At 38.6% G+C, this 25,764-nt stretch overlaps 1 protein-coding gene across 1 annotated transcript in view; it reads right to left on the bottom strand.

Moving 5' to 3' along the window:
• The window catches only part of SLC25A21 (solute carrier family 25 member 21), a gene marked incomplete at both ends in the record, with an annotated part of 261,849 nt that overhangs the window by 5,788 nt on the left and 230,297 nt on the right, over positions 1–25,764 (bottom strand). The window contains 4 exons of the mRNA XM_082001041.1: positions 7,432–7,596; positions 13,825–13,932; positions 15,200–15,259; positions 22,913–22,979. Of these exons, the coding sequence (XP_081857167.1) occupies positions 7,432–7,596; positions 13,825–13,932; positions 15,200–15,259; positions 22,913–22,979 (400 nt within the window). The remainder of the gene's footprint in view (positions 1–7,431; positions 7,597–13,824; positions 13,933–15,199; positions 15,260–22,912; positions 22,980–25,764) is intronic.

The raw sequence follows: 25,764 nt of genomic DNA, 5'->3' as shown, positions 1-25,764 counted from the left end.
TATACACTAGTTTTGCTATGTAACTTGATTTTTTATTATATATCTCATGGGAAAGATTTTTCTATGGCATTTTCTATGGCATTATTTTCTATGTAATATCTGGGTCATTTCATTCATATAACAGATTCAAAATAAATTTAGTTGTTAAAAATAATTTAAAAGTTATTTTTTCTAAAAGCATAACTTAGTGGCATTTTACTGCGCTAATGTTTCCAATTGAAAAAAGAGATTTCCAAACATAATTTATGCCTCTGTCTACAACACTTACATGGACAAAGGAACATTGGCTGTCTACCAGGTAGATGCAAGTTGGTGCTATCAGGAAGCAGCGTCTGTCTTTTTACACTGGAAGTCCTTTTCCTACCCCATGGACAGTGCCAAAATACTCCTAACAGTCGAGGATCCTGTGAAAGGTGATGCAAGGACAAGGTATCTGTCTATTGCTAATGCTGCAACTGGCTAGCAGAGGCAGATACCATTACGTTATTGTCACTAACTTCTGCACCATGCGGTTCACTGACCAAATATTATATGTTTCATATGTTGTACACAATTAAAAAAGATTCTGACAAGCTCCTCTTGCTTTCATAAATGGCAGAACTGGAGGAAAAACATATATGAGTTCTACTTTTAAGCAAAGGCAATTTTTTATAGTATAAGCAGAACATATACAACAGAAACTTGATTGTAAATGATGCCACACCACAGAACAGTATACCGCAAGGAAGTGAAACCTGAATCACATGCTGCTTAATTTCTTCTTTTATATTCCCTGGTTTCTAGCAACAGAAAATTCTAGCCCTAAATCTAGCACATACACACCCATATGCAAGAGTGTCACCCACTGGAGACAGTTTTAATTAATCAGTTTCAGTCTCCAAAGCCCTGGGCTTTCCTTTCCCTACAACTTCATTAGCTTTCCATTCCCTACCACTTATTTGCTGGGCACTTTGTAAAAAAGCTCTGTCTAAATCTTTGACCTCAGTCAAAAGCTTCCAGACTATCTTCATCTGCACTGAAGGAAGGTCACTTAATTCAATAAGCAGCATAGATATTAATCCAGCAATGAAATAACCCTTTGGTAACGGCATAGCTTGGAACTCAGCTAATTTGATTTTTTCAGAATAACTGAAAAATTGTTGTAGAATAGATAATGACTCACCATAGTAGATATATTTGTACTGATTTAAACACCCATCTTAGGTGCAATCCAAGGGTTCAAAGGTCGGAGACCACACTCACCTATGCAGTGGAGAGAAGTAAGTACCTTCAAAGGAATGGCTCAAAGTCCCTAAGGTAGGTTTTTTGAAATAAGCAGAAATAGATAATGTGGACAGTCCACCGACATCAATAATATTCTTTAGAAACCTGACCACAAAGACACTCAGGCATAGTACTTGTTTTTCCCTTGTAAGGTCCTGTTCAGTCTGAGTAAAAGCGGTAGAATGTGTTGCAAAGACACTTATAATTTAACCCTATCTTTAAGCAAAACCCCCCCCCCCCCAAAACCCCCCAAAAAACCAAACCAAAACTAATTTGTCTAACTGAAGCTTGTTTACTTCAATATTTGGATGTTTGTCTTGAGATCTTTTCACTTTATTTTTCAGTTGCTGGAGGTACATATCTTATGAGAAAGAATACTTTTACGAACATGTTTTAGTACTGAGTACCTGGTAGATAAGTTCACTACATAAAACTAATGCTTACTGGAAAAGGAGAATGCCAGTTCCTGACAATATGCATGAACAATTAATAATAATAATAATAATAATAATAATAATAGAATTATGTTTGAAGTTGGTAATTGCAATGCAGCCTACTGAAGTTAGCCCGAAAGTAATACTTAGAGTGGAATATTTGCATTAAGTTTCTTAAACTCCTTCAAAAATGTTAGCCATAATATTAATTTTATAGATGAGTTACAGTTGGCACAAAAGTGCCAAAAGTGACTTGAAATGACTACGCAATTTAAATACACTTGCTCAAGGTCACATAATGGGTCAGCAGAGAAGCCAGGAATGGAGCCGAGAGGCTTGCACTGTATGCTGCACATTCCACCTCCCGCTTTAAAAGGCAAGGCTTTGGTTTGGCCAACTCTGGTTCTGCCCGGTGTACCTCGGAATCACAGGGCTGAAGAGGGAGATGGGCCAGGAATAAGGGGTAGAGTTGCTTCTTGGCCCCTTTGGCTAAGGTGAAGTGTAATAGCACAGGAACTCCTATGTCAAGCTAAGAGGTGCCGCAAGACCTGACCTACGCTACATTGACTATAATCAAGTGTTTGGCAGCAAAACAGGCCGTAAGGAACCTCTTTAGCCAGCCTGATAATTGGTTTTAACCACTAAAAGGAGCTTCCTTTGGCAACAGACAGTGGAAGAAAGGAACACATGGGTCTGAGGAAGGGGAGCTTCCAAGACCGAGGAGAAAAGGTATATTTAGAGAGAGGCAAGGTGGGAGGACAGCTTTCATGAAAGCAACATGGAATAGATGAAAAATTCAAACAAGTTGCTTTAAACATAGACACTGAGCAAGAACTCAGAGGCGAGACAGGGACTGGGTCTTCCTGCTGAGTCCTAAAGGAGAGCTGGGAAGAAAGGCTGTCAAATCCTACCCTTAGTGAGGGAGAGGCTGGTATAGATGTGATCAAATGGTTTGGAGGCATGTAAATGCCCGGCAGAAATCAGCAGTAAGGAAGAGAAAATGATGTAGACTCACTGCAAGGCTCCAGAAAGGGTAAAAATTAAAAGATGAAAGTGAGTCTCATCACTGTTGTGATAACATCATGTTTTGATTCTTTTAAAGAATATTCACAATTTTTGTTTGTGATTTAATCAAGATTTGTCCACAGCTTAAGCAACAGCTTCACAGTTTTATTGACCCTGAACTTCTGTCCATCTCATGCATTTATATAGTAAACTCCAATAAGGAGTTTACTATATAAAAAAACTGTAAACTGTATAACTTGCTGTCTGATTAGTACAGTGATGGTCTGATCTCCATCAAGATGCCTAGGAAATGCTGAAATTATAACTACCATAAACATATTGATGACCAGGAAAGACATTCTTAAAATGCACAGTCACAGCTGTACTTTGAAACGAATGTGCTTTTTCACACTGGTGTTATCTCAGATTCCTCCTTGAGTGCAATCTTATTGCAGCAGACATTTATTTATATTTTTAAAACCCACCTGTCAGATGTCTGACAGCATAAGAAGATGAATGACAGCCACTAGGATGAATGTCCCGGCTAGTCTCCAGAATGACATGGCTGTCCACTGTACAAGAGTATACATTTTCAAACCGCCTACAATCCTCTCGGTGATCTGCTTTTCTCACGATACAATTTCCTAATAAAATTATTAATCTTACTCCAGATCTATAAGTAGCGTTATTATCTATTATTTACTCTTTTGCTATCATCTTTAGGACCTGTGGGGCAAGGCTAGGACTTCATTTCATTTAGTCCTAAAACAAATATCTGCACCAAAGAACTTTTGATGTAAATAAAAAAACAGGAGACAGCAAAAAATGTACATCATTCTGGAGACTCAGCTCTTTCACATAGAGTTGGTCTACACAGATGATCAGACTGTTCATAAAGTGCTGTGGTTACAAGCAGGTCACCTTTTCATGGCATCCTTTAGACACCAACTATGCAGAAAAGGGAACCCAGAAAAGAATATCTTATTGCTTACCCCTGCATCCAGTACCTTTGTCTGCACTATCCATCTTCAGCCTCAGTTATACTGAGTAATTACTCAGTAATTTATGAAACAGGAAAAAGAGAGTAGCCCCATGAATAGCAGAACTAAAGAAGTTTGATGTCCTATGGGTTCTTGTGACTGACTGATACTGATGCCAAGGTGCAAGCTCAGACTAAGGCTTACGTGGGATTTTTCCCATGGAATTCAGTGTTTAATAAGGCATAAGTTCCCACTGAAAATTTTCCTCACCTGGGGCGCTCATATGATGCACTTGTAGGATCTCTCTTCCTTTTAAATGATTATTTGTATGTCTTGTAAGAACTTATCTATTTTAAGTCTGCCTCTCTGTCAGCTATGGTCGAACCTGGTTATCAGTTTCAGCATTATCCTAATTTCCATAGGAAAACAGACCAAACTTGTTTTTAATTTTTCACATTTTTATTTTGACCAAAGATTCCTCTCCTGAAAATTCATATCTGCCTTGCCTCCAGGAACACCGCAGTACACGAGCAGTTGAGGCAGCAACAGTCTCCTCCTCCGATACAGCATCTTTTTGTGATGATGGCTTAGGCTGGAGTCTTTAAACGACACAGGCTGTAGTTTCCACAGCCAAAACAAGACACCGCTCAGCTCCCACTGTCTGATGCAGCAGCCCTTCTAACAACAGGCACATCTGTGGCAGCTGGGGCAGGCAGTGCCTGACTTGAAATGAATTTTGCAGTTGGCCATGTTTCAAAGGGGGTTTTTAACAGAAAGCAAGGAAATTTCATATTGTTAAGAAATACGACAGCCACTTGGAGGTGGTAGTGAGCAAAGGTTTTAAAGAAACTAACATTTACCGTCAAACCTAACTATGATAAAAAATTGAAAAGTGAGAGCTGCTGGAAGCCTATGAAATGTGCTATAAAAGCAGGTGCCATAAAACTGAGACGATATAAATTTGCAGACTAATTTGATTGCTAGTGCAGATGCATAGCAGTTAATGCTCTATGGTTGATACATTAGTGGCAACTGCAACAAGTCTGGCTTGTTCCATTTTCAGTAAACAGAGCATGAGGTTGGCTTTAAATGGTCTGTTTACCAGAATAGACTGAGCATATGAAAAATTATTCATGACGAACATTTACAACCCACACATGTCATTTATATCATTTGACCACTCAACATAAAAGGTTTATTGTTTTTGGCAAAATAAGCTGCAAACATCCTTAATTGGGATGCAAATTTAATGCACAGTTTAGCACTGTTGACAGCTAAAAGGCTCATATGGACATTTCCATACATTTTTCCACTTACGTTACAGATGGTGAACAGCAGATACACAGTCAAGAGCCAAAATGATTTCAAAAGTGTAGTATTCTTATTTCACAATTTTTATATGTTTGTCAATATCACAAGACTGACTTTAGGATTTTCTTTTCTGGCAAAATGTACAAAGTGAACAAATCGAGTTTTGTAATGAAATCAAGTAAGTGAGAAATCTTGAAAAGTTACAACTGTCTAATATTTCTCAGGCTAACTGAAAACCAGCTTCTATCAAATTCTTTGTACAGGTTTGATAACTCTTAGCCTCTACTACCTGCCCACTTACAGAAAATCCTTCAGTTAAATACCACAAAGTATTGTCGAATACTTTTATTTTCCAGTCGCTGAAGTGAAGCTCAATGCATGTAAATGCCTGAGACATACGGTTGTCTAGCACAAGCCAGATGAGGTCTGATCTCTACCCTGTTAAATTCAGGCTAAGATTTGCATTGATTTTAATGGGAGTTGATCAGAATCATTGACTCTATCTGTACGCACAGAAGTGTCTATGGCACTGATGCCAGCTGGCCTAGAGTGTCCTGTTAACTTTATTAGCGCTGTTATACGCTATTACCATTCAAAACCGACTGGCTGCATGAAACCTGCCTATTAGGAATGGCTCCCAGTCTGCGCAAGCTCCTAAGCCGTACCCAGGAAGAGTGTTGGCTGGCCCGGGCCAAAGCTGTGCCGGGGAACACTTAACAGCACAGATGACTGAGTTTCAGTGATGCTGCTCAATTTACTAGCAGAGAAGTAACCACTGTGCAAGCCACCGTGCGAGCCACTTTGCACGGGTCGAGCACAAGGCAAACCTCTCTACTTACTTGCAGTTAATGCAATCGAATCCTACATTGATTAAATTGTCTTTTCTTTTGATAGTATGTACAGGGCAGCTAGGCTACTGGCTGACACCACTGAAGTAATTTCTCTTTTGTTTCCTAGATGTATTTAAATCTATGTTGTAGATGTTAACAATTCTCTGTATCACACAAAATCTGTGTAAAGTGCTAATTTCTCTCAGATCATAAAGGCTTGAATCTTTTTAATCGTGTAATATTTTTTCCCTTTTTTTTTAAATCTGAAAGGCTGGGAAAGCATGCTTATGCCAAATACTATTACTATTCTTCAATTGCTATGCAAGAACACTTCAGGATTTCCACAGAAGTTGCACGCAAGGCTCTTTGTCCTTATCTGCACATGATTCTGAATGTTCTGCATACTAATTATAATTTTTTCATCTTTTGATCAACATAAATGTGTTTACTCATATCTTAGTATCCAGCTATGCTTCGGCCTTGAATTTTTAGAGGGTGTGATTGAAGCACATTGTAAAATATGCTTAAATACCCTAAAACAAACTTGTAGAAACTTGTGGGTTAGCTGCTCTTGAACAATTCAATTTACTGTAATGATCTGCAAATAAGAAGTGGAGCTTTTCTCCATTTACACAATGTTGCCAACAAAAATAGCAGGCTACTCAGAAGTGCAGGAAAAAAAGAGGTGTTACTTCACCTGGGAATAGAAATTGATCCCTTTTGATGTAAATTGCAGCTTCTTAAATGAGTATCACTACATATTACACCTGTGACTGTTTAACTGTCATCATCTAAAAATCACATCAATGAAAACACAGTTCAGTGAGTAACGTACTGGACTCATTAATAAACCATTAGCTGTTCCTCACACAGTCATTTAGAAAGGTGCCAATATTACCACGTCTTCATTAGTAAAATTTCCCTTTGTTGTAAAGGGAAATGTTTCCTTTGTTATGTAAAGGAATATAAGACTAGCAAATAAAATTGCTTCAAGTGAAATTACAGCTATAAAAAAATTTTTTTTTTAACTTACAAACTACATAAGCCCCTGTCCATGGCCCTCTAAGTCCTGTTTTGGGCTGACTCCCTCCCATATGGGTAAATCTGCCCTGCCTTCCTTCAACACTAGGCTGAACTCTCTTTTGAGTAAATAGGCCCGGTACCTGGCCAGAATACTCTCTGCACTGCAGCTCTGCCATCTCCTCAAGCTTGGCTCCTTGCTTTGTGAATACTGAAAGAAGTTCTAGAAACTGATTTTTCTTTTCTAAGCCAGTTTACTACAAAAAAGTGCATACGTACCTAACATAAGCATAACATACCTGTATCCTGATTTGTGAGTTTTTACATTGCTACCTTGGTATAAAGGGAAATTCATAAAAATGAGAGTTCAAACATGACTACTTTATTTGTACTCAGATTTGCTTAAAAAGTGAGAAGTACAAATCCTTGGCTTGTTTGCATTAAAATTCTACATATATCTGCAAAACAGAGAGCTAGGTTAGTCACTATTTATTACTAAATACTACAGCTTTGCACAGAAAAATACAGTATTAATTAAATTGCCAAACCTCTTGTCTGTTTGTCTATTGCATTGTATGAAGAACTTACTGTATTGACTGGAAGAATGTTTTTGACATTGAAGTAGAATCCAAAGTAAACCATGTTAAAAACTCCGTGACGGCCCAGTGTTGCAGTAAGACCTTTGTTGAGTCCTTGGAAGCCCAGACCATCCGTTTTAATGATCTGCCGAGCTTGAACAAAGCTAGATGGTTGCTACAGAAGTGAAGCAAAAGAAGGAAGAGATCATCTTTACAAAAAGAAAACAATAACCATAGCATCATTTCAATCCTGTTGACAAACACAGTGTTGCCAATTCTTGTAATTTTATCTTGTCTCACCATATTTGTTATTTTCCCTCTCCTGTGATCATGTAAAAATCACAACTTTCATTAAAAAAAAAGACTCCTCATTTTTCTGATTGCAGAAAAAAGACAAAAGCATGACTTGAGTACCGTAAAAACTAAGGAACCCTAAAGCAAAGGAAAAGGTCTTAAAATAATAATAATAATAATAATAAATAGATTTTATAGAGCAGCATGTTGCTTTGAATGTGTGAATATGGCAATAGTTTCTTTTTATCATTGATGTTAAGATTACAACAGATGAAACCCTTACACAACTAGAGTACATAACAACTATTCTGGACAATAAAAGATAAAAACAGCTTCTCTAGTAAAACCAATGGCACAGGAGCATGCATTGTGAGGGAGTGATGAGAGAGACAGAATTGGAACAGGAGATTTTTGAGCCATTATGGCTAGGGAAGCAAGTCCTTGTGAGCCACAAATTAGAGTGGCAAGTCAGGCTATAAATATTTGTGGTGAAGATCAGTTTGGCAGTTTCCAGATTCAATGTTAGGAATAGGGTCGAAAGGTTAACAAAAGTCATATATATTGTCTGGGAACCCTTCTGGATCCTCTGAGACTCTTCGTACTGTTAAGAATGCAAACCATTGCTTTAAGACACTGACTTTTGAAGGAGTTATTGGGTACACAGCACTTTTTAAAACCAGATCACATGTGAAACTTTCTCCTAGTGTTGAAAATCTTGAAAAGAAGGGGTTTTTTGTTTGTTTGTTTTCTTAAACATCCAACTGGAAATCCTGTTTTGCCCTCCTAATGAATTATTTTGCAAATTAGAACACTCATTTAAAGTCCAGGGTACAGATTTAGGAAATTGACTTTAGAAATCCTGTTTTGAAAATAATGCCCAAAAGACAGAAATCATTTCAGTTAGTCAACTTCCATTTAACAAAAGGCAGAACGGAAGAAAATTCCTCAGAATCCATTTATGTAATGATCAATTCCTCAGACAGGATGTGCCTGACTGCATACACATTTGATCTATTTTACAATATACCGTCATACTCAAAATCAGGTGTTCCCCTTCTGAACATTTTAGATTTCTTTTTAGCAGTATTATAGAAAAGCTCCTTTCAAAAAGTTACTGACTTCGGTTTGGCTTTCTCCAAAGCATAAAGCCAGTTCTGGGTAACCAAATACTTAATTAGAAAGGCAAAACATGACTTCCACTAGGAAGCTCAAACATGAAAATATAGACGAATTTTGACTACAACACTGTGAACACTGCTAATTTCAATACACTTATTTGTTTAATAGCTTTCCATTTCAAAATATCACTGTGGTAGATCAACAGCATCAGCCAAATGATGCCTCTTTATCTGACACAACATGTGACTGCTTATTTAGGTGACTGACAAGTTTAGTCTACAATACTAAGTTTCATTCTGTTTTTTCGTATTTGGTAACTAATATTATCCTGTTAATCTTCTGCATACACTTTACTATAGTTTACTTTGCTAACTATGCCCAGGGATTCAAATCAGAGTCTATTCTAAAACGTAGATACCCAACATGGAATGTGGTCCAGATACTAGCGGTAACATCCATTCTTATGCACAAAAAATGAGGGTTAGAACTTTAAAAAATAACCAGTGGTCCTGAATAAAGTGATTGAAGCTGAATACAGCTGAATACAACTTTCAGTAGTAAGGTATCCCTTGGTCTTATCTTGAATATGGATTTACCAATGACTGAGAGGGGAAGCCTATCACTTGCTGAACACCTGAGTTGGGATTCATCAGTCCAAATGTAGATACCTGCAATGTTTACATCTACATCTAAGCTTCTCAAAAAGACTCTCTTTTCAGTCCTTTAGCCATAAAGACGGCTTTCCTAGACAGCACTTCACCCAAAGTCCTCATCTAAAATGTCAGTTGATCAAGCCATAGAAGGTCTGTGTTTCATCATTGATGATGGAAGAGCCTTAGGATGACTAATTCAAATGGAGGGATTTATTGTATAAACATCTGGAGTTTAATTCACTTCACACAACTATTGACTTGTACTTAATAGAGATCTAGTCAGTGGAATCTGGAGTCAGATTCTTCTCATCATAAAGCAGAAACTTGTATTTGTTTAATTAATCAAAACTCTTAAGTCAGGTGAGAAGATTTTTATTACCACACCAAGTTTCTAGAGTCAGTGAGTTATCCATGGCTACAAGGGGGAAAAAAAAAAAAAGAAAACTAAACAACAAGTTGTTAGGCTTTCTACCAGTTTACCTTAACAAAAAGTCACCGTTATTTTTACCTGTAGCAATCCACATTACAAAAGTGCTGATACGTGATTTATAGTGGCCTTCCTCTTTAAACCTATCAGCCCTAGAAAGATGATCTGATACCACAGAATAGTTCAGCTGTCACCGTAGTGTGTCAATATTTGCTTTGGGGGTGTGCAGGAGCCTGGGTGTGGGTGTATGTGTTCATGCGCTTCCTTGTTCCTTTTAAACAAGATATATTTATTATTTCAATACAATAGTCAAAGAAATATGTGAACTGCATTAGGTTTCATCATATAGTATGAAAGCTACACAATGGGATAGGTACATACTTTACTTAAACCTTTTAGAAAAACAGTGCATGGTAATGAAATGAGTGTACCATTGCCTTCCGCTGTATAATATAACATGCACATGCTTCTCCCAATAGGCTTGAGTTTACATGCTTTAGAGTGGAATCTTCTTTAACATATTATTAATGAGAAATTGAGATCATGGTAATGAATTCACTGGAGTTTTCCTGATTTACAGCAAAATGTGAAAGTCTAACAGTTTTTTTAAAAGGTATATTAAAAATTGATATGTCTGTGATTTTACTATCTTTGTGACTTAAGAATTTCAGTCCCTTGGATTTTTTTCATTAAGGCCAATAGACACTTTTATTTATATTTGAAGTGTAAACTAGGTTCCTAGTGGAGCCCCAATAGCATTCTTTTACAATTTTATTTGTATGATAATATACTATTGTTTGGATTTTGTGAAAATTTGCATGTAAATTAAATTCAAAGAATATTCACCTAAAACAAAACAACTCAGAAAGCTTTTGAACAGCTACACTGTGATTATTGGAGGTTTTCCTGAAGGTCACCAAGGAAGGAATATTGTAATTAAAGTAAGTAATTGCACTTGAGAGTGCTCACAGAGCACCTGCAGGACAACCAAGGGATCAGGCCCAGCCAGCATGGGTTCATGAAAGGCAGGTCCTGCTTGACCAACCTGATCTCCTTCTATGACCAGGTGACCCGCCTAGTGGATGAGGGAAAGACTGTGGACATTGTCTACCTGGACTTTAGTAAACCCTTTCACAGCGTCTCCCACAGCATTCTCCTGGAGAAACTGGCGGCTCATGGCTTAGACAGGTTTACTCTTCGCTGGGTGAGGAACTGGCTGGATGGCCGAGCCCAGAGAGTTGTGGTGAATGGCGTTAAGTCCGGCTGGCGGCCGGTCACAAGCGGTGTTCCCCAGGGCTCGGTTCTGGGGCCGGTCTTGTTCAATATCTTTATTGATGATCTGGATGAGGGGATCGAGTGCTCCCTCAGTAAGTTTGCAGACGACACCAAGTTGGGTGGGAGTGTTGATCTGCTGGAGGGTAGGAGGGCCCTGCAGAGGGATCTGGACAGGCTGGATCGATGGGCAGAGGCCAACTGTATGAGGTTTAATAAGGCCAAGTGCAGGGTCCTGCTCTTGGGTCACAACAACCCCATGCAACGCTACAGGCTTGGGGAGGAGTGGCTGGAGAGCAGCCTGGCGGAAAGGGACCTGGGGGTGCTGGTTGACAGCCGGCTGAACATGAGCCAGCAGTGTGCCCAGGTGGCCAAGAAGGCCAACAGCGTCCTGGCCTGTATCAGCAATAGTGTGGCCAGCAGGAGTAGGGAAGTGATTGTGCCCCTGTACTCGGCACTGGTGAGGCCGCACCTTGAATCCTGTGTTCAGTTTTGGGCCCCTCACTACAGGAAGGACATTGAGGTGCTGGAGCGTGTCCAGAGAAGGGCAACGAAGATGGTGAGGGGTCTGGAGCACAAGTCTTATGAGGAGTGGCTGAGGGAACTGGGGTTGTTTAGTCTGAAGAAGAGGAGGCTGAGGGGAGACCTTATCACTCTTTACAACTACCTGAAAGGGGGTTGTGGCGACAAGGGTGTTGATCTCTTCTCCCAAGCAACTAGTGATAGGACAAGAGGAAATGGCCTCAAGTTGCGCCAGGGGAGGTTTAGATTGGATATTAGGAAAAATTTCTTCACCGAGAGAGTGGTCAGGCATTGGAACAGGCTGCCCAGGGAGGTGGTGGAGTCGCCATCTCTGGAAGTGTTCAAAAAACGTGTGGATGTGGCACTTCAGGACATGGTTTAGGGGACACGGTGGCGCTGGATTAATGGTTGGACTTGATGATCTTGAAGGTCCTTTCCAACCTAGTGATTCTGTGATTCTGATTCTGTGATTCTGTGATAAAATTAACTAAAACACCCCAGACTTTGTTATAAAGTTTGCAATAGAGAAAAAAATTAAAACGTATGAAACAAAAGGATATACTGGTCTCTTGCAACTTTACAGAAACTAGTTTGCTCAAAATATAATACTGGTGTAGTTATACTCAGAACCAGAGGTTTTATTAAGATAGGTTAATTGTATCTTCACAACTGTGAGGCAGAAAGGTCCAGCATGTCTGCTTAGTTTACCACTTGTTGGAGCAGTAGTAGTCCATAATTTTTTCATATCACCTTCCTGAGAGAAAGATCCTCTCACACATTGTTTTCTCCCACTTTCAGTCTCTCTCCTTTCAGGGTGCTAACCTTTTTACTCCTGTACCATATTAGCTCTCTGTTTCAGTGGCTTTGCTGCCCATGGTTAAAAAATGTCCGGGATGGAGACTTGGAGCAACCAAACATCTCTTTCGCATCCATTGAGTCGCACTGAAATTTACCAAATGTTTTAAGATTTATTCTGAAAGAGAATGCTTCTCTGGGTAAGTTATGGAGTACGTACCATCTAGTCTATGACATTTGGAAATCAGCGGAAGTATTTTGCCAGGGTGTACCTCAGAATCTTGGCCCAAACAGCTTATGTAAATGGCCAGGTGATAAATATCTTTACTGTGCACCCCCCCAAAAGGTGTGCAGGTGAGTGCTACAAGGCATGCAAGTATTAACTCAGTCAAAACTTAATAGTAGAATGTGCAAAAATCATGCCTCACCAGGGATTCAGCCAACCTTTCATGCCATGCTTATGTGATTTGGCACTCCTGCCACGGTACAGCTAATTTCTCAAAAGATTTTGAAAGAGCTGATTTGACAATTGTTAGTTGTATTCACTGAGAAAAGAAAGAAGAAACTGTGCGACTGCCTTCCCTCACTTTAGCCTGGAACATTTTCTACGCTAAAATTAATTGAAGCTGGTACATTCCTGGGAACACTTGATTTTGGTGAATCACTGTTTTCCAGTTTAATCTTCTTCCCCTTTCAGCAGTACTCAGAACCGTGGACAAAGTCAGTTTTTGCACACTGACTTCTTTGAATGAAACAATATTTGAATAATAAAACCCTGGAAGTGAAACAGGAATTTAAATTATTGGTGTGCTTTATTATAAAACTATTTCCCGGTTTGTGCTCATAAATGTGAAGACCTATCATATAAATAATTTCATCAGAACTCTGAAATCTACCAGCTACATTTTTAACATAACACACACCAGCTGGACCCTGGCTAGGGCGTGGGGCCGTGGTGTTTTACGCTAACCTTCAGGGCTCACCTGAAGTCTGGAGCCTGCTGGGGCTCAGGTTCGTACTTCTGGATTACAATTCCTCACAGTCCTGGGCTGCTGATTACTCTGGAGGGATGAACGTGCGCTTTGGGCACAGAACATTTACAGTGGAGATGTTGACACTGCTGACAATACTGTATGCACCTCTCAATATCTGAAGGCGTTGTCTACTGAGTCTCTCCTCTAGCTTTTTTCATTTCTGTTAAGCTTGTGGGAAAGTCATTTGCATCAACCCAATACATTATAGACATTCTGCTTTCAATATGAACTTTGACGCGCGTTATGCCTAATAAAGTAGAAAAAGAAGAATGGAGCAATTCTCATACCTCTGTGAAGGCATTCCGATTTGTCTGTAAGGTAACCTTTACTACTTCAAAAGGGTTAACCACAACTGCCTCTGTCAACCCAGATCCCAAGCCAGCAATGGCAAATGCCTAGGAAAGTTAAAAGTAAAGTTAAAAAATTAAGGAGTAAAATTTCCCATACATCAGATTATGAAACTGAATAATACAATGCAAACTGTGAGATTACAGTAATGCAGAAGTACTCTATTATTAAACAACTTTAGTCCTTGATTAGATGCTGACAGTTCATGAAGACAATATGAGAATAGCCGTAAACCACATTCCAAAAAATACAAAATAAAATGTCATAGCACTGTCAATGAATTATCTTTTCAGCTGGAAGAAAAATTGTGGTACCAATTTATTACAAAAACATGGAAAAACAATGCCCTCATGTTATCTTTGGGTGGAGTCTGAATAAAACCACAAACACAAATGCAGTTATGCAGCACTGGAAAAAATAAAAACTCTGCACTGAGCATTAAGCATATAACACTAACATATTAACTTAAAAAAATAAATATAAGAAATTCAAATAGTGCGGTACTTAAGCAAATTGCACAAGTAGAAGAAAAGTCTTCCTAAGAAAATATCAATCCTGAAAAGGTTTATAGGGGAATGAGTAGCACACATGGAAATGTCAGCATCCTTTGCATGAATGAATTAACTCCATTTACTTAGAAGCTTTTCTTTCCATCATGACACAGCATTTAAAAATACCTTAATTCATTTGTAACAGAAAAATAATACTGAAGTATTTAGGTCAATTGAGAAAATTCAGAGGGGTTAATTTTTGTGATAATTTTACACATTTATTGCCTCCATTTAATATCTCCAAATTTTCTAGGGGCTGAAAAGAGTCCAAGGGCCGAAATACAATGTACTGAGTACATTTGCTGAAATTCAAGGAAACCAATGGTAAGGAAAAAACAATAGTGAGAAAAATAACTTATTCAATAAAGAGGGATTTGAGCAGGGACTCTTGGAGAGCTCAAGAAAGAGAAGAATGGTAAGTTAACTGCCTTTGGAGAACACTGTGTTACCAACAAACCTATTTTTTCAACATGAGATGGGAACATAACCTATCCCTTTTATCATCAACCATGAGACTGAATTCAGCAGGAAGATGTTGCTAAGTATGCATTTCTCTTTTAACAATAAATGTTTTCTTGATATGAGGCCTGTTGAGGCACCATTTTGATAAATTATCAATGTTTTCCGGGGACAAGTCTGTTCTGAAAAATTGTTTGTTGAACTGGCCCCTTTAATTTTGGGCTCCTTCTATGGAGTGAAATGGATGGGACTGTTCAGTATACACATATTAAATTAGAACATGAAGTTCTGTATCCATACATACCAGTCCTGGTGGTAATGATGCATATCCTAGTAGCTTCTTGTATTGTTCAAAGGTGAAAAACTGTAAATAAAAGTTAGACTGAAATTGTGTTGAAAAAAATTATGAGTTACTTATGCAAATGAGTAAAACCAAAGTACAGTGGAGCTTCACTACCTCGTATCCTGAGTAGCCGTGTGCAGTTCTGCAAAATAAACATAAGCCACTTTTGTTTCACACTCTCTGTAGCAGTTAGATGGGCAATAGTAGACAATTAGGCTTCAGAACTAATTTTATTAGTGTATCGTGCATAATAGCAGCATAAATGCAATTAAAGTAATGTTTTATGTAAGAGTTCGCTTACAACACATAGTTTGTGTTTTTAATTTATACACTTTTCTTCTAGCACCTATCTTTCATATACTGGTATAAATGTAGTAGCAGATGCTATAATTTCTGCCAAGAAACCACCTTCATGTCTTTAATATAATATACTGCAATAACTTTCACATTTCTCAGATATTAATCTACTCCTCATCAGAGAGATGTAATTGCAGATTTTGAAGATGGAAAGTCTGTAGATTTTTATAATTTTTTACTGTCAAGAGACACATTTCTTTTAGTTTTTGCTCTTTACAAATAAACCTTTCACCCAATTTTCTGCTTTCGGTCAGTGGTGCTCAGAAGTTCTGAGAATTTGCAGTTCCTTAGAGGATGAGTTTTGAAAGCTTTAATCTTTTGGTTTTGAACTTCAAGAAAGAAATAAGAAGCTCAGTTTCACCTGCACCAACATGGAGAAGGGCAACCATCTGTAAATGGTTCACTTTGCAACCTAACAATTCTTGCCACCCAAATCCATTAATTTTCAGAATACTTTTTGTGAAATCTTCTAAAAATCAAAGTGGAATAAAGCAACAGCTTTGCTCTTCCAAGAACAGTGTGGAGAATAACCCTGACGGCACTGAAGCCAGTTAAGAAGTTTCCCATTGACATATGTAGACAAACTTTCACTGCCTGTTTCCTTGTCTGTGGACACAAAGTCTAAGATGCATCAATCAAGGTATTCTAAAGAAATTTTATAATTTTATAAATTACTGTTAGGATGCCCTCTGAAATATAGCACACAATCCTGGCTGCCCTTCTTGAAAACAGACGAACTCAGACTACAGCATATTCAGAACAGGGTTACTGGGACCAGAAGGAGAACTTAAAGATTTTTTTAAGAATGAAGACTGAAGGGAAAGAAATGCTTGTCTTGTTTAGTCTAGCTGCTGCAAGAGGCTGCAAGAGAATGAAAACCAAGGAAAATAAAGATATGTAACATAAAGTAATTGGATATAAAAATAAAAACTACTCATAAATAGAATGTGGCTTGAAATCTGACGAAGCTTTCTCACAACCAAACGAGTGGGGTCCTGAAACAGTCTTCCAATAAGAATAAAGGGGGAAAAAATCTTAATTACTTGTAAGTGAGAGTTTGATAAGTTTACGAAGGAGATTATAGAATAGCAGGGGACTAGACTTGCTGACCTAAGAGATCCTTTCCATGTACAGAAAATCTCCCCAAACCCCATTTTGTTTCAAATTCATATTCAGCAAATATATTGCTGAAGCCACTGAAAAAGCACTTCAGGTTGATGCCACATAGGACAGTTCTGAGGGCAGTGAAAACCATCTTCTAGCATGAGGAAAGAGGACAGCAGAAAATCTTGCAGGTTATAAAAAGTAGACATCTGAATTCCATGTAAAATGAAAGATATTGGAGGTATTATTCCATGCAGTTTTCATTCATGGAACAACAGAAGGTCCGTAACTACAGCTCACTATTCGTGAGTCCTGTAATTTGTCCAAAAGGTATTCACGACTTTGTGTGTGAAAGTGGCTTTTACATGGCACGTCCAGTATCGTGGGACTGAACAACGAAAACCTGTCACGGCTTCACCAAGGCTGCATCAGCGCAGGTGGGTATCTATTAGAGCAAGAGCTGTCACATCCCTGTATAGCAAAAGTAAACAACAAGAACCTCTGACTTTCCTGGCTCCTTTCGACAGTTGACCTCTAACACTTGACTAGTTTAGAGCAAGCTGATTCAAATGAAGGTGGGATCCCCTGAAAGCCTGTGCATTTCGCTCCCACACGTGAGGCCGTGATCCCTCACGTAGCACCTGCCCATGCATGTGACTATCAAACTGTTTCACCATGAGAGGAAGGCAATGGGAAATGAGGTCAACGGAGACGTGGGAATCGTAAGAAACATAAGGGAATAGAGTTTTTCAGACAAAACAGAAATACTGGGTGACCTGTGCTGGGCCTCAGCCAAAGAAGACAAGCTCAGTCCCTCAGGGCTCAGTTACCACAGACTGATCAGAACAAAACAGCCTTTCCATAAGCCACGTGTACAGGAACACAAGTAATACGCACCACATTGTCATTTTAACTTGTTTAGAACCCTGTCCTATGGCAAAGTCAGTAACACTTTTCAGTCAAGACCTGCTTCAAATGAAAAGTGACTAGAATCACATCAAAACCATCAGAGAACTGGGTGTTAATGTGTTAATAATGCCACCACACGTAAACCAAGAGAGAGTGTGTATACATAATGCAAAATTGGGATGTTGAATTTTGAAAACTGAGGGACTGATACTCTGGCCCATAGACAGATACTTTTTTTTTATTCTCAGCAGGGATTATTATCTCATTTTGCAGAAAAGGTCCTAGAATCAGTGCCCAGATTTTAACTGCCCTCCAAGTAGTGTACAGATTGAACAGTAATCTTGCAAACATCCTGCATGTTTAAAATTGTTGTACTGGCCTTCCCAATAATCAGAAAAGATAGAAGTGTTACTTAGGCTGTAGGGCTGTCTTTTTGGATAACTGAAGATAACAGGCAAAAGAAAGTCTCTGAGAAAGTGTCAGTTGTGGGTGGGTGAGTTACTGCACTGAACTAAATTAATTTCTTATTGTGATAAAGTTTGCTTTATTCTCTCTCCAGCATCTTTCTACTCATTGTTACCCTCCTAACCTTTAATGGAATTTCTGGTATTCCTTAATGTTTTCCATAGTGCTACAGATCTGTAAAATGGTTGTAATAAAGGCAGAAATACATTACCTAGCAATTTTTTGGTCTTAAAAATGTTACCTTAAAAATCAATAGCTTCCTAGAGTCATAAACAAAATAACTACTTAACAGTAACTATGTTTCATATCATTTTTAAAACAAAACAAATAATAGCAATAAAACTCAATATAAATGTTTCTCGGTGTACTAGAGTGGCTAGTACACATACAATTTTGCCAAAAAGTATCTAGCACTATCATATGGATTTGTATAATGTCTGTCCACCCAAAATGTTTTTCAAAACACAGTGTAATGTGTCTTTTTCTCTACGGTTGTATTAAGTTAATAGCTTTGCAAAAAAAAAAATATCTCAGAATAAATGTATCTAAAACATGCTTTTGTGTATATAATAACCGATATTGTCCATCTGGCAAAGATACACTTTAATTCAAGTTACACAGAAAATAGCCAAAGTACTTACCAGATGTCTCAATAACTCTAAGGTAAAAATATATGCTTGAAACAAGATGTCTGGGAACACATGAACAATATAAATTTGCCCCAAAAGTTCATCTGTTAACCATTGTATTGGCATCATCACTTCTTTCCTCCAAGTTCAATCTAACATGAAGTTATAAACTTTGACTTTTTGTCTTCCAGAAATACCAGCTTTCTTTTTAGAAGGGAAATAAAGAAAGAGAAAAAAGAAATAGCAAGACAGACATAAGAGTGCAGTTGACTAAAACTGAAGTTGTATCTTCAACACTTTGCTGAATAACTGGGGCTAAGTAACTTCATTTTAGTAGCTTTGTATTTATTTGCAAATATCCACACCAGATAAATGCAATATTCCAGTAGCACAAGTACATTTCTTCTTAGTACAAAATCTCCCTTGTCCATTCTCTACACACTTTTATGAGCTATAAAAGACACTACAACACTTTTTTCAAAAAAGTTCATTACAAACACAAACCAAGGCTGCTGACACTGAGAAATTGCTTCTCTACCTTTTGTGCTTTCTCAAGTCTCAAAGTCATAGGCATGGACATAGTCTTCCTCTAAATCTTACTAGTCAGTTTGGCAGTGGAAAAGGGACATCTTGGGGCCTGTTAAATTGAGGAAAACTATTAGAAGAATAAAACGTGGCGAGTGAGCCAAAGGAAGGAGTGACTTTTCTGTTGAGGTCATATTCAAATAAGGTTAGTGGAAATTTGAGCTAAGCTGGATTGTCTTCAGGTCAAAGCATGGGTACAAACTCCACTTTGGGTGTTAAAAATTAGAATCATAGAATTGTTTAGGTTGGAAAAGATCTTTAAGATCATCAAGTCCAACCATAAACCTAACACTGCCAAGTCCACCAATGAACCATGTCCCGAAGCACCACATCTACAGATCTTTTAAATGTCTCCAGAGATAGTGACTCAACCATTTCCCTGGGCAGCCTGTTCCAATTCTTGATAACCCTTTCAATGAAGAATTTTTCCCTAATATCCAATCTAAACCTCCCCTGGTGCAACTTGAGGCCATTTCCTCTTGTTCTAGCCCTTGTTACTTGGGAGAAGAGGCTGATATTCACCTCGCTACAATCTCCTTTCAGGTAGTTGTATGGAGCGATAAGGTCTCCCCTCAGCCTCCTTTTCTCTGAACACCACCTGTTCCTGTAGCCACTTCTCATAAGACTTGTGCTCTACACCCTTCACCAGCTTCGTTGTCCATCTCTGGACACGCTCTAGTACCTCAATGTCCTTGTAGTGAGGGGCCCAAAACTGAACACAGGATTCAAGGTGCGGCCTCACCAGTGCCGAGTACAGGGGCACGATCACTTCCCTACTCCTGCTGGCCACACTATTGCTGATACAGGCCAGGATGCTGTTGGCCTTCTTGGCCACCTGGGCACACTGCTGGCTCACATTCAGCCGGCTACCAACCAACAGCCCAAGGTCCTTTTCTACCGGGCAGCTTTCCAGCCACTTCTCCCCAAGCCTAGAGCATTGCATGGGGTTGTTGTGACCCAAGTGCAGGACCTTAGCCTTGTTGAACCTCATACCACTGGCCTCAGCCCATCGATCCAGTCTGTCCAGATCCCCCTGTAGAGCCCTTCTTCCCCCAAGCAGATCAGCACTCCCACCCAACTTGTCATCTGCAAACTTACTAATGGTGCACTCAATCCCCTCATCCAGATCATTGATAAAGATATTGAACAGAACTGGCCCCAAAACTGAGCCCTGGGGAACACCACTTGTGACTGGCTACCAACTGGATTTAACTCCATTCACCACAACTTATTGGGCCTGGCCATCCAGCCAGTTCTTTACCCAGTGAAGAGTACACCTGTCCAAGCCATCAGCAGCCAGTTTCTTCAGGAGAATGCTGTGGGAGATGCTGTCAAAGGCTTTACTAAAGTCTAGGTAGACAACATCCACAGCCTTTCCCTTACCCACTAGGTGGGTCACCTTGTCGTAGAAGGAGATCAGGTTAGTCAAGCAGGACCTGCCATTCATGAACCCATGCTGGCTGGGCATGATCACCTGGTTGTCCTGTACATGCTGCGTGATGGTACTCAGGATGATCTGCTCCATAACCTTCCCTGGCACCGAGGTCAGACTGACAGGCATATGCTGGCATATAACATCTCACACTGAATTGCTTCAGTATCCATGTTCTTAGAAGGACATTACTGTCCTGCCCTATTCTATCACTGAATTCTTCTTATTTAGAATATAGCTGATGTCTCAAGGTCCTCCTGGTGTCCTAGGAACAACATAAAATTTAAAGGAATAATGTAAAGAAGTAAAGGATTCAATGACTTAATTAAAAAACATGTTTAGCATTTAAACCTGATTCTCATGGTTGCAGAAACACTACTGATCCCTCACTCAAATGCCCAAGAATTAGGTAGAAAGCATCCCACTAAGGGACGCCCAGTAAGACATTTAAGGAGCTGTGAGCTGTTGACGTACAACAAGAGGCTGAGAGAACAGAGTCTGTTTAGCCTGGAGATGAGAAGGCTACGGGGATCTAATTCCTGTCTTCCACTATCTAAAGGTTCTACCGAAGATAAAGTAATACTTTCACAGAGGTCCACAACAGAAGCACCAGGGGCAATAGGCAAAAGTTGCAACAGGGGAATCTGGATTGGATATAAGGCAAGTTATTCACAGTGAAAGCAATTAAGCACTGGAACAGGAGCACAGAGAGGCTACAGTCTCCATCTTTGAAGATTTGCAGAACTCACCTAGGCAAGGCATCCTGAGCAGGAGGCTCACGAGGTGACCTCCAGAGATCCCTCCCAACTTAAATCATTCTATGATTCTATAATTATATTGAATATTCTGGGGTTTAAGTCAATTTAATCAATTTGAATGAGTGACTCAAGATTTCTTAATGCCTCAGGTTGGTAGGAGAGAAATCAAACCTGTGTTTGTATGCTGGAATCCAAAAAGCATGGTCATATTAACTTTGAACTATTTAAAATGAAATGAAATGGAGAGACAAAGGAAACATCACAGTCCAAAGAAAAAGAGTTATTAGGAATCTTCCAAATATCATCCATCTATTCTTCAGTGCCACTTTGCTATTAGATAGAACTTTAGTTGTCTTAGTTGTATTAAATAATTTTGAGATAGGTGACATATGTCATTTGCATCTAAAATGCCAGTGCAAACAAGTAGATGACATTACCAGAACTCCTTTAGGATTCGGTTACAAGGTCACATCCTGTCACTTTATACAAATATTATTCCTTTGTAAAGGAATTGGAATGTGAATGATTAATTGCAGACTAAGAACCAGAATCATATGCAGCCTTTTTAGAAAGAAACAAAAAAAGAAAGGAAAATCAAGACATTCTGTATAGTTACTGCTTTTAGACACATTTGGTGCAACCACAGGAAACTTCAAAGTTTTGAAGGAAAAGACAAAGAAACATTTGCTCGTAACACAAATGGATGCTCTGACAGATTTGGAACTTTAAGATGAGGTTCTTAATTAGTAGGTTTTAATTAAAAAGGTTGCATGACAACTGAAAAGAATTGATGTATTGATACATTTTATCTAGGAATATTACTAAAATAATGCTCTACAGATCAACACAAAGGATAATAAAAGAAAAACATATAAACATTTGACAGAAAATACACTTTGATAGGCTAGCATCTATTTCAACTGTAAGAGAGCTGGAGTAAAATGTGCATTGCATGATGAAAAGTTGTACCCTTTACGACATTCAATCTGAAGAAAGTGAGAGGATGGAGTAGAGTGCTCTGTGGAGGACCAGAGAACTCCGGGCAGCACTTCAAACCTACAGATATACTACTTCATGTTACTGAGTAAGTACTTATTAAGAGTGGCTTCTTGTGTTAATTTACTAAGCTAATCTGAGTTGTTTTGCAAGTTGCTAGGCGTTTTCAGTAAGACAAAATGTCTAAACCAGAGATAATTATGAGGCTAAAATATCATGTAAAAAAACAGCCTAGTATCTAAGAGCCTTATCCTACACTTCTTAATCAAGCAGTTTTATTGTGCTATCAACAGAAAAGTTTCCTCATAGTAAAAATCAGAGATTAATAGGCCAAATAAGTTTAAGATTCTAATGTCAATCAGTGGGGGAGAAATAAAATGTTTTACAGCTGCCACTGTCCCTACTCATATTTTTAAAGGAGGAAGTACGGGGTTTTTACCTTTACTGCCCTTTTGGGTGTCTCAGCCAAGATGGGAGGAAATATTCCTTTGTAGAAGCCAAGCAATCTATTGAAGAAAAAAAGAAATTATTTTTGTATGGATAAACAACATATCATTACCATACTGCCAATTCTATTTTAACTTTTGAGTAAAGCGACTAACCTTTCAGCATACAAACAAATAATGATACTCTTTGCTTACTTGTTAAGGAACTAATGTGCTACCAATTCCATTATGTGCTGCTGAGATGATATAAAAAAATCAGCAATGAATAAGTAAAAATTCAATCCATTTTTTCTGAATAGACAAGAAATTGTATTTAAAGGAGAGGAACAATTCTGAAAATGAAGAGGAAGTATTATTTCTTTTTTTAAGTTTTCTCGACAGAGCAATGATAATATTAAAAACTGGTCACAAAATACAGATTTGGAAAAAAAGTGACTTCAGCAAGCTGCGTACAAAAAACCTGCATGCTCATCTTCAGACGCTAGGTTAAGACATCTTTTAAAGTTTAGTTTTAAATATGCCTCAAAATAGATGAAGTTTTTTTTTTTGACAACTTAGTTTTAGCACAAGTTAGCTATTCACAGAGCCATAAAAGAATGTATGTATTTCACCTTGGAAAAAACATTTGGGCAATATCTTGCTACTGTACTCATTCAGGTCTTCGCCGCTCTTTTACGTGGCTCCATAAACACCTAATGAGTTTACAATCGCTGCTCACTTTTGGAGCTGGGCTGAAGTCACAGATCCACTTGTTGCAATGCTTTGCTTTGCATCATCTGAATTTCATATATATATATATATAGCCTGCTACAAGCACACATGGCGTTTACAGGCAGCCTGAGCTCTGCTTACAAGGCCAATAACGCTAGGTCTTGGGAATGCTTTAAATGACATGTAGTTCTCAAAATCCCCAGATGTGGTAAAAGTAGACATGTCTGCTAGATGTCCACATTAGCCTAGATAGTACATGAGGAGAGTTCAGGAAGGCATCTAATGCAATCGGCAAGAAGCTATCTTGCCAGCCAACAAGGGTATACCTTACAAGTTATCCACCTTCAGAGTTTACACAATTCTTTCAGGACTGTAAGAGGATTATACCTACAGAAAAAAACACTTCTTAATGCAGAGCATTTGCATCTTTTTAAAATGTTGAAAGGTGGTGATGTTGAAAGGTGGTGATTCACCTTTCTAAAACAGTCTATTACTTGGAATATTTTTGCAGGGTGTGGAAGAGTCATCACATCAACAGATTTTCCTATAGTTATCCTGTGCACATCAAAGGAAAACAATTAAATTCATATTCCCCGTGTGAATGTAAAATACCACAAATGCTATACCATTTTTTCCACCCTTCTTTTAATGCTTCTCTGGAGTTCTCTTCTTTAAGTTGCTCCAATATAAATAAAATAATTTAGGCTTTGTAAGATGCTCCAAAGTGGGAGTATTGCTTATCCTTCCTCTGAAGTGAGCAAGTTATGAATTCTAGTCCATGATAAAAGGAAACTTTGAGCATTTTATACAATGATGGTTTCATGAAAAAACACTAAAAGTCCTTAGGTAGGATATTTCAGGAATTCAGCTGAGTCATCAGATGTTTGAATTTCCCAAAAGTCTCACTTTCCAAACGTAAACATATATATACACATACATATATCTATATCTATCCACATAGATATGGATATAAATATAGATATCTATAGATATGTATATAACAATATAGATATACTGGATCCAGTCTTAGTCTTTAATGGTTCATACATATTCAGAATTATTCTTGCTGATTCAGCAAGCTATTGGAATGTTGAGCAACTTTAGGCATGTAATTCATACAGTTTAATTTGAGTTCAAACTGAAACTGTGGTCCAGGTAGGATCAGCTACAAGAACACAGATCCCTATAAACACTTTCTTCCTTTCAGCTCAGTCTAAAACACTGTAAACATATCTACAACAGGTATCCCATTTAGAATTTCTAATACTCCATCATGATTGGTGTTGGAAAATAAAAGTGCTCCACTGCTCTACTCACAGGTGTAGCTCTGACTACAAAAATGAGACCCAAACTTGGTCCAGATTTCTCATTAGTAAGAGACGCATAAGTGGAGAAATATGCAGTGTAAAGCAACAATTCAATTCTAAAAAGGCACAGCAGCATTACCTAGCCCTACACAGCAGTATAGGTTGCTTTTCCAGGTTGCCTTCTTGTATACTCAAATGTATGCAGCTATTGAGTATATAAACCTCGTGACACTCCCATGGTCTCTGAGGATGTCATGGGAAACTTTTCAGAGAGAACGTGGAGGTGAAGGATATACCAGGAATTTGAGCAACAGATCTGCCATCTCAGCAATCTTGTGAGGCAGGTAATCACTTCTAAAGGGTAATCCACCATTCCATCACAGCCCGGTGTTGAAATACCAGTAATTCAGATGATCAGCAGACCAAGCGGTGGATTGTTTGAAAATTCTAGAGAAATGGGAACCGAAAATATGAAAAGCAATTATCCATTGCTCCTGAATCACAGAAGGTTTGAGGATGGAAGGGACCTCTGGAGATCATCTGGTCCAAACCTCTGCTCAAGCGAGGCCACCTAAAGCTGGTTGCCCAGGACCCCATCCAGACAGCTTTTGAATATCTCCAAGGATGGAGATTCCACAACCTCTCTGGGCAACCTGTGCTAGTGCTTAGTCACCCACACAGTAAAAAAGTGTTTCCTGATGTTCAGGCAGATCCCCTTGTGTTTGAGTTTGTGTCCATTGCCTCTGGTCCTGTCACTGGGCACCACTGAAAAGCACCTGGTTGCATCCTCTTTGCACACTTCCTTTAGGTATTTGTGCACATTGATG

The sequence above is a fragment of the Phaethon aethereus genome, assembly GCF_964289735.1.
Source record: "Phaethon aethereus genome assembly, chromosome: 5".
Classification (NCBI taxonomy): domain Eukaryota; kingdom Metazoa; phylum Chordata; class Aves; order Phaethontiformes; family Phaethontidae; genus Phaethon; species Phaethon aethereus.
The sequence above is the reverse complement of the archived record's forward strand: the minus strand, read 5'-3'. Positions and strand labels throughout refer to the sequence as shown.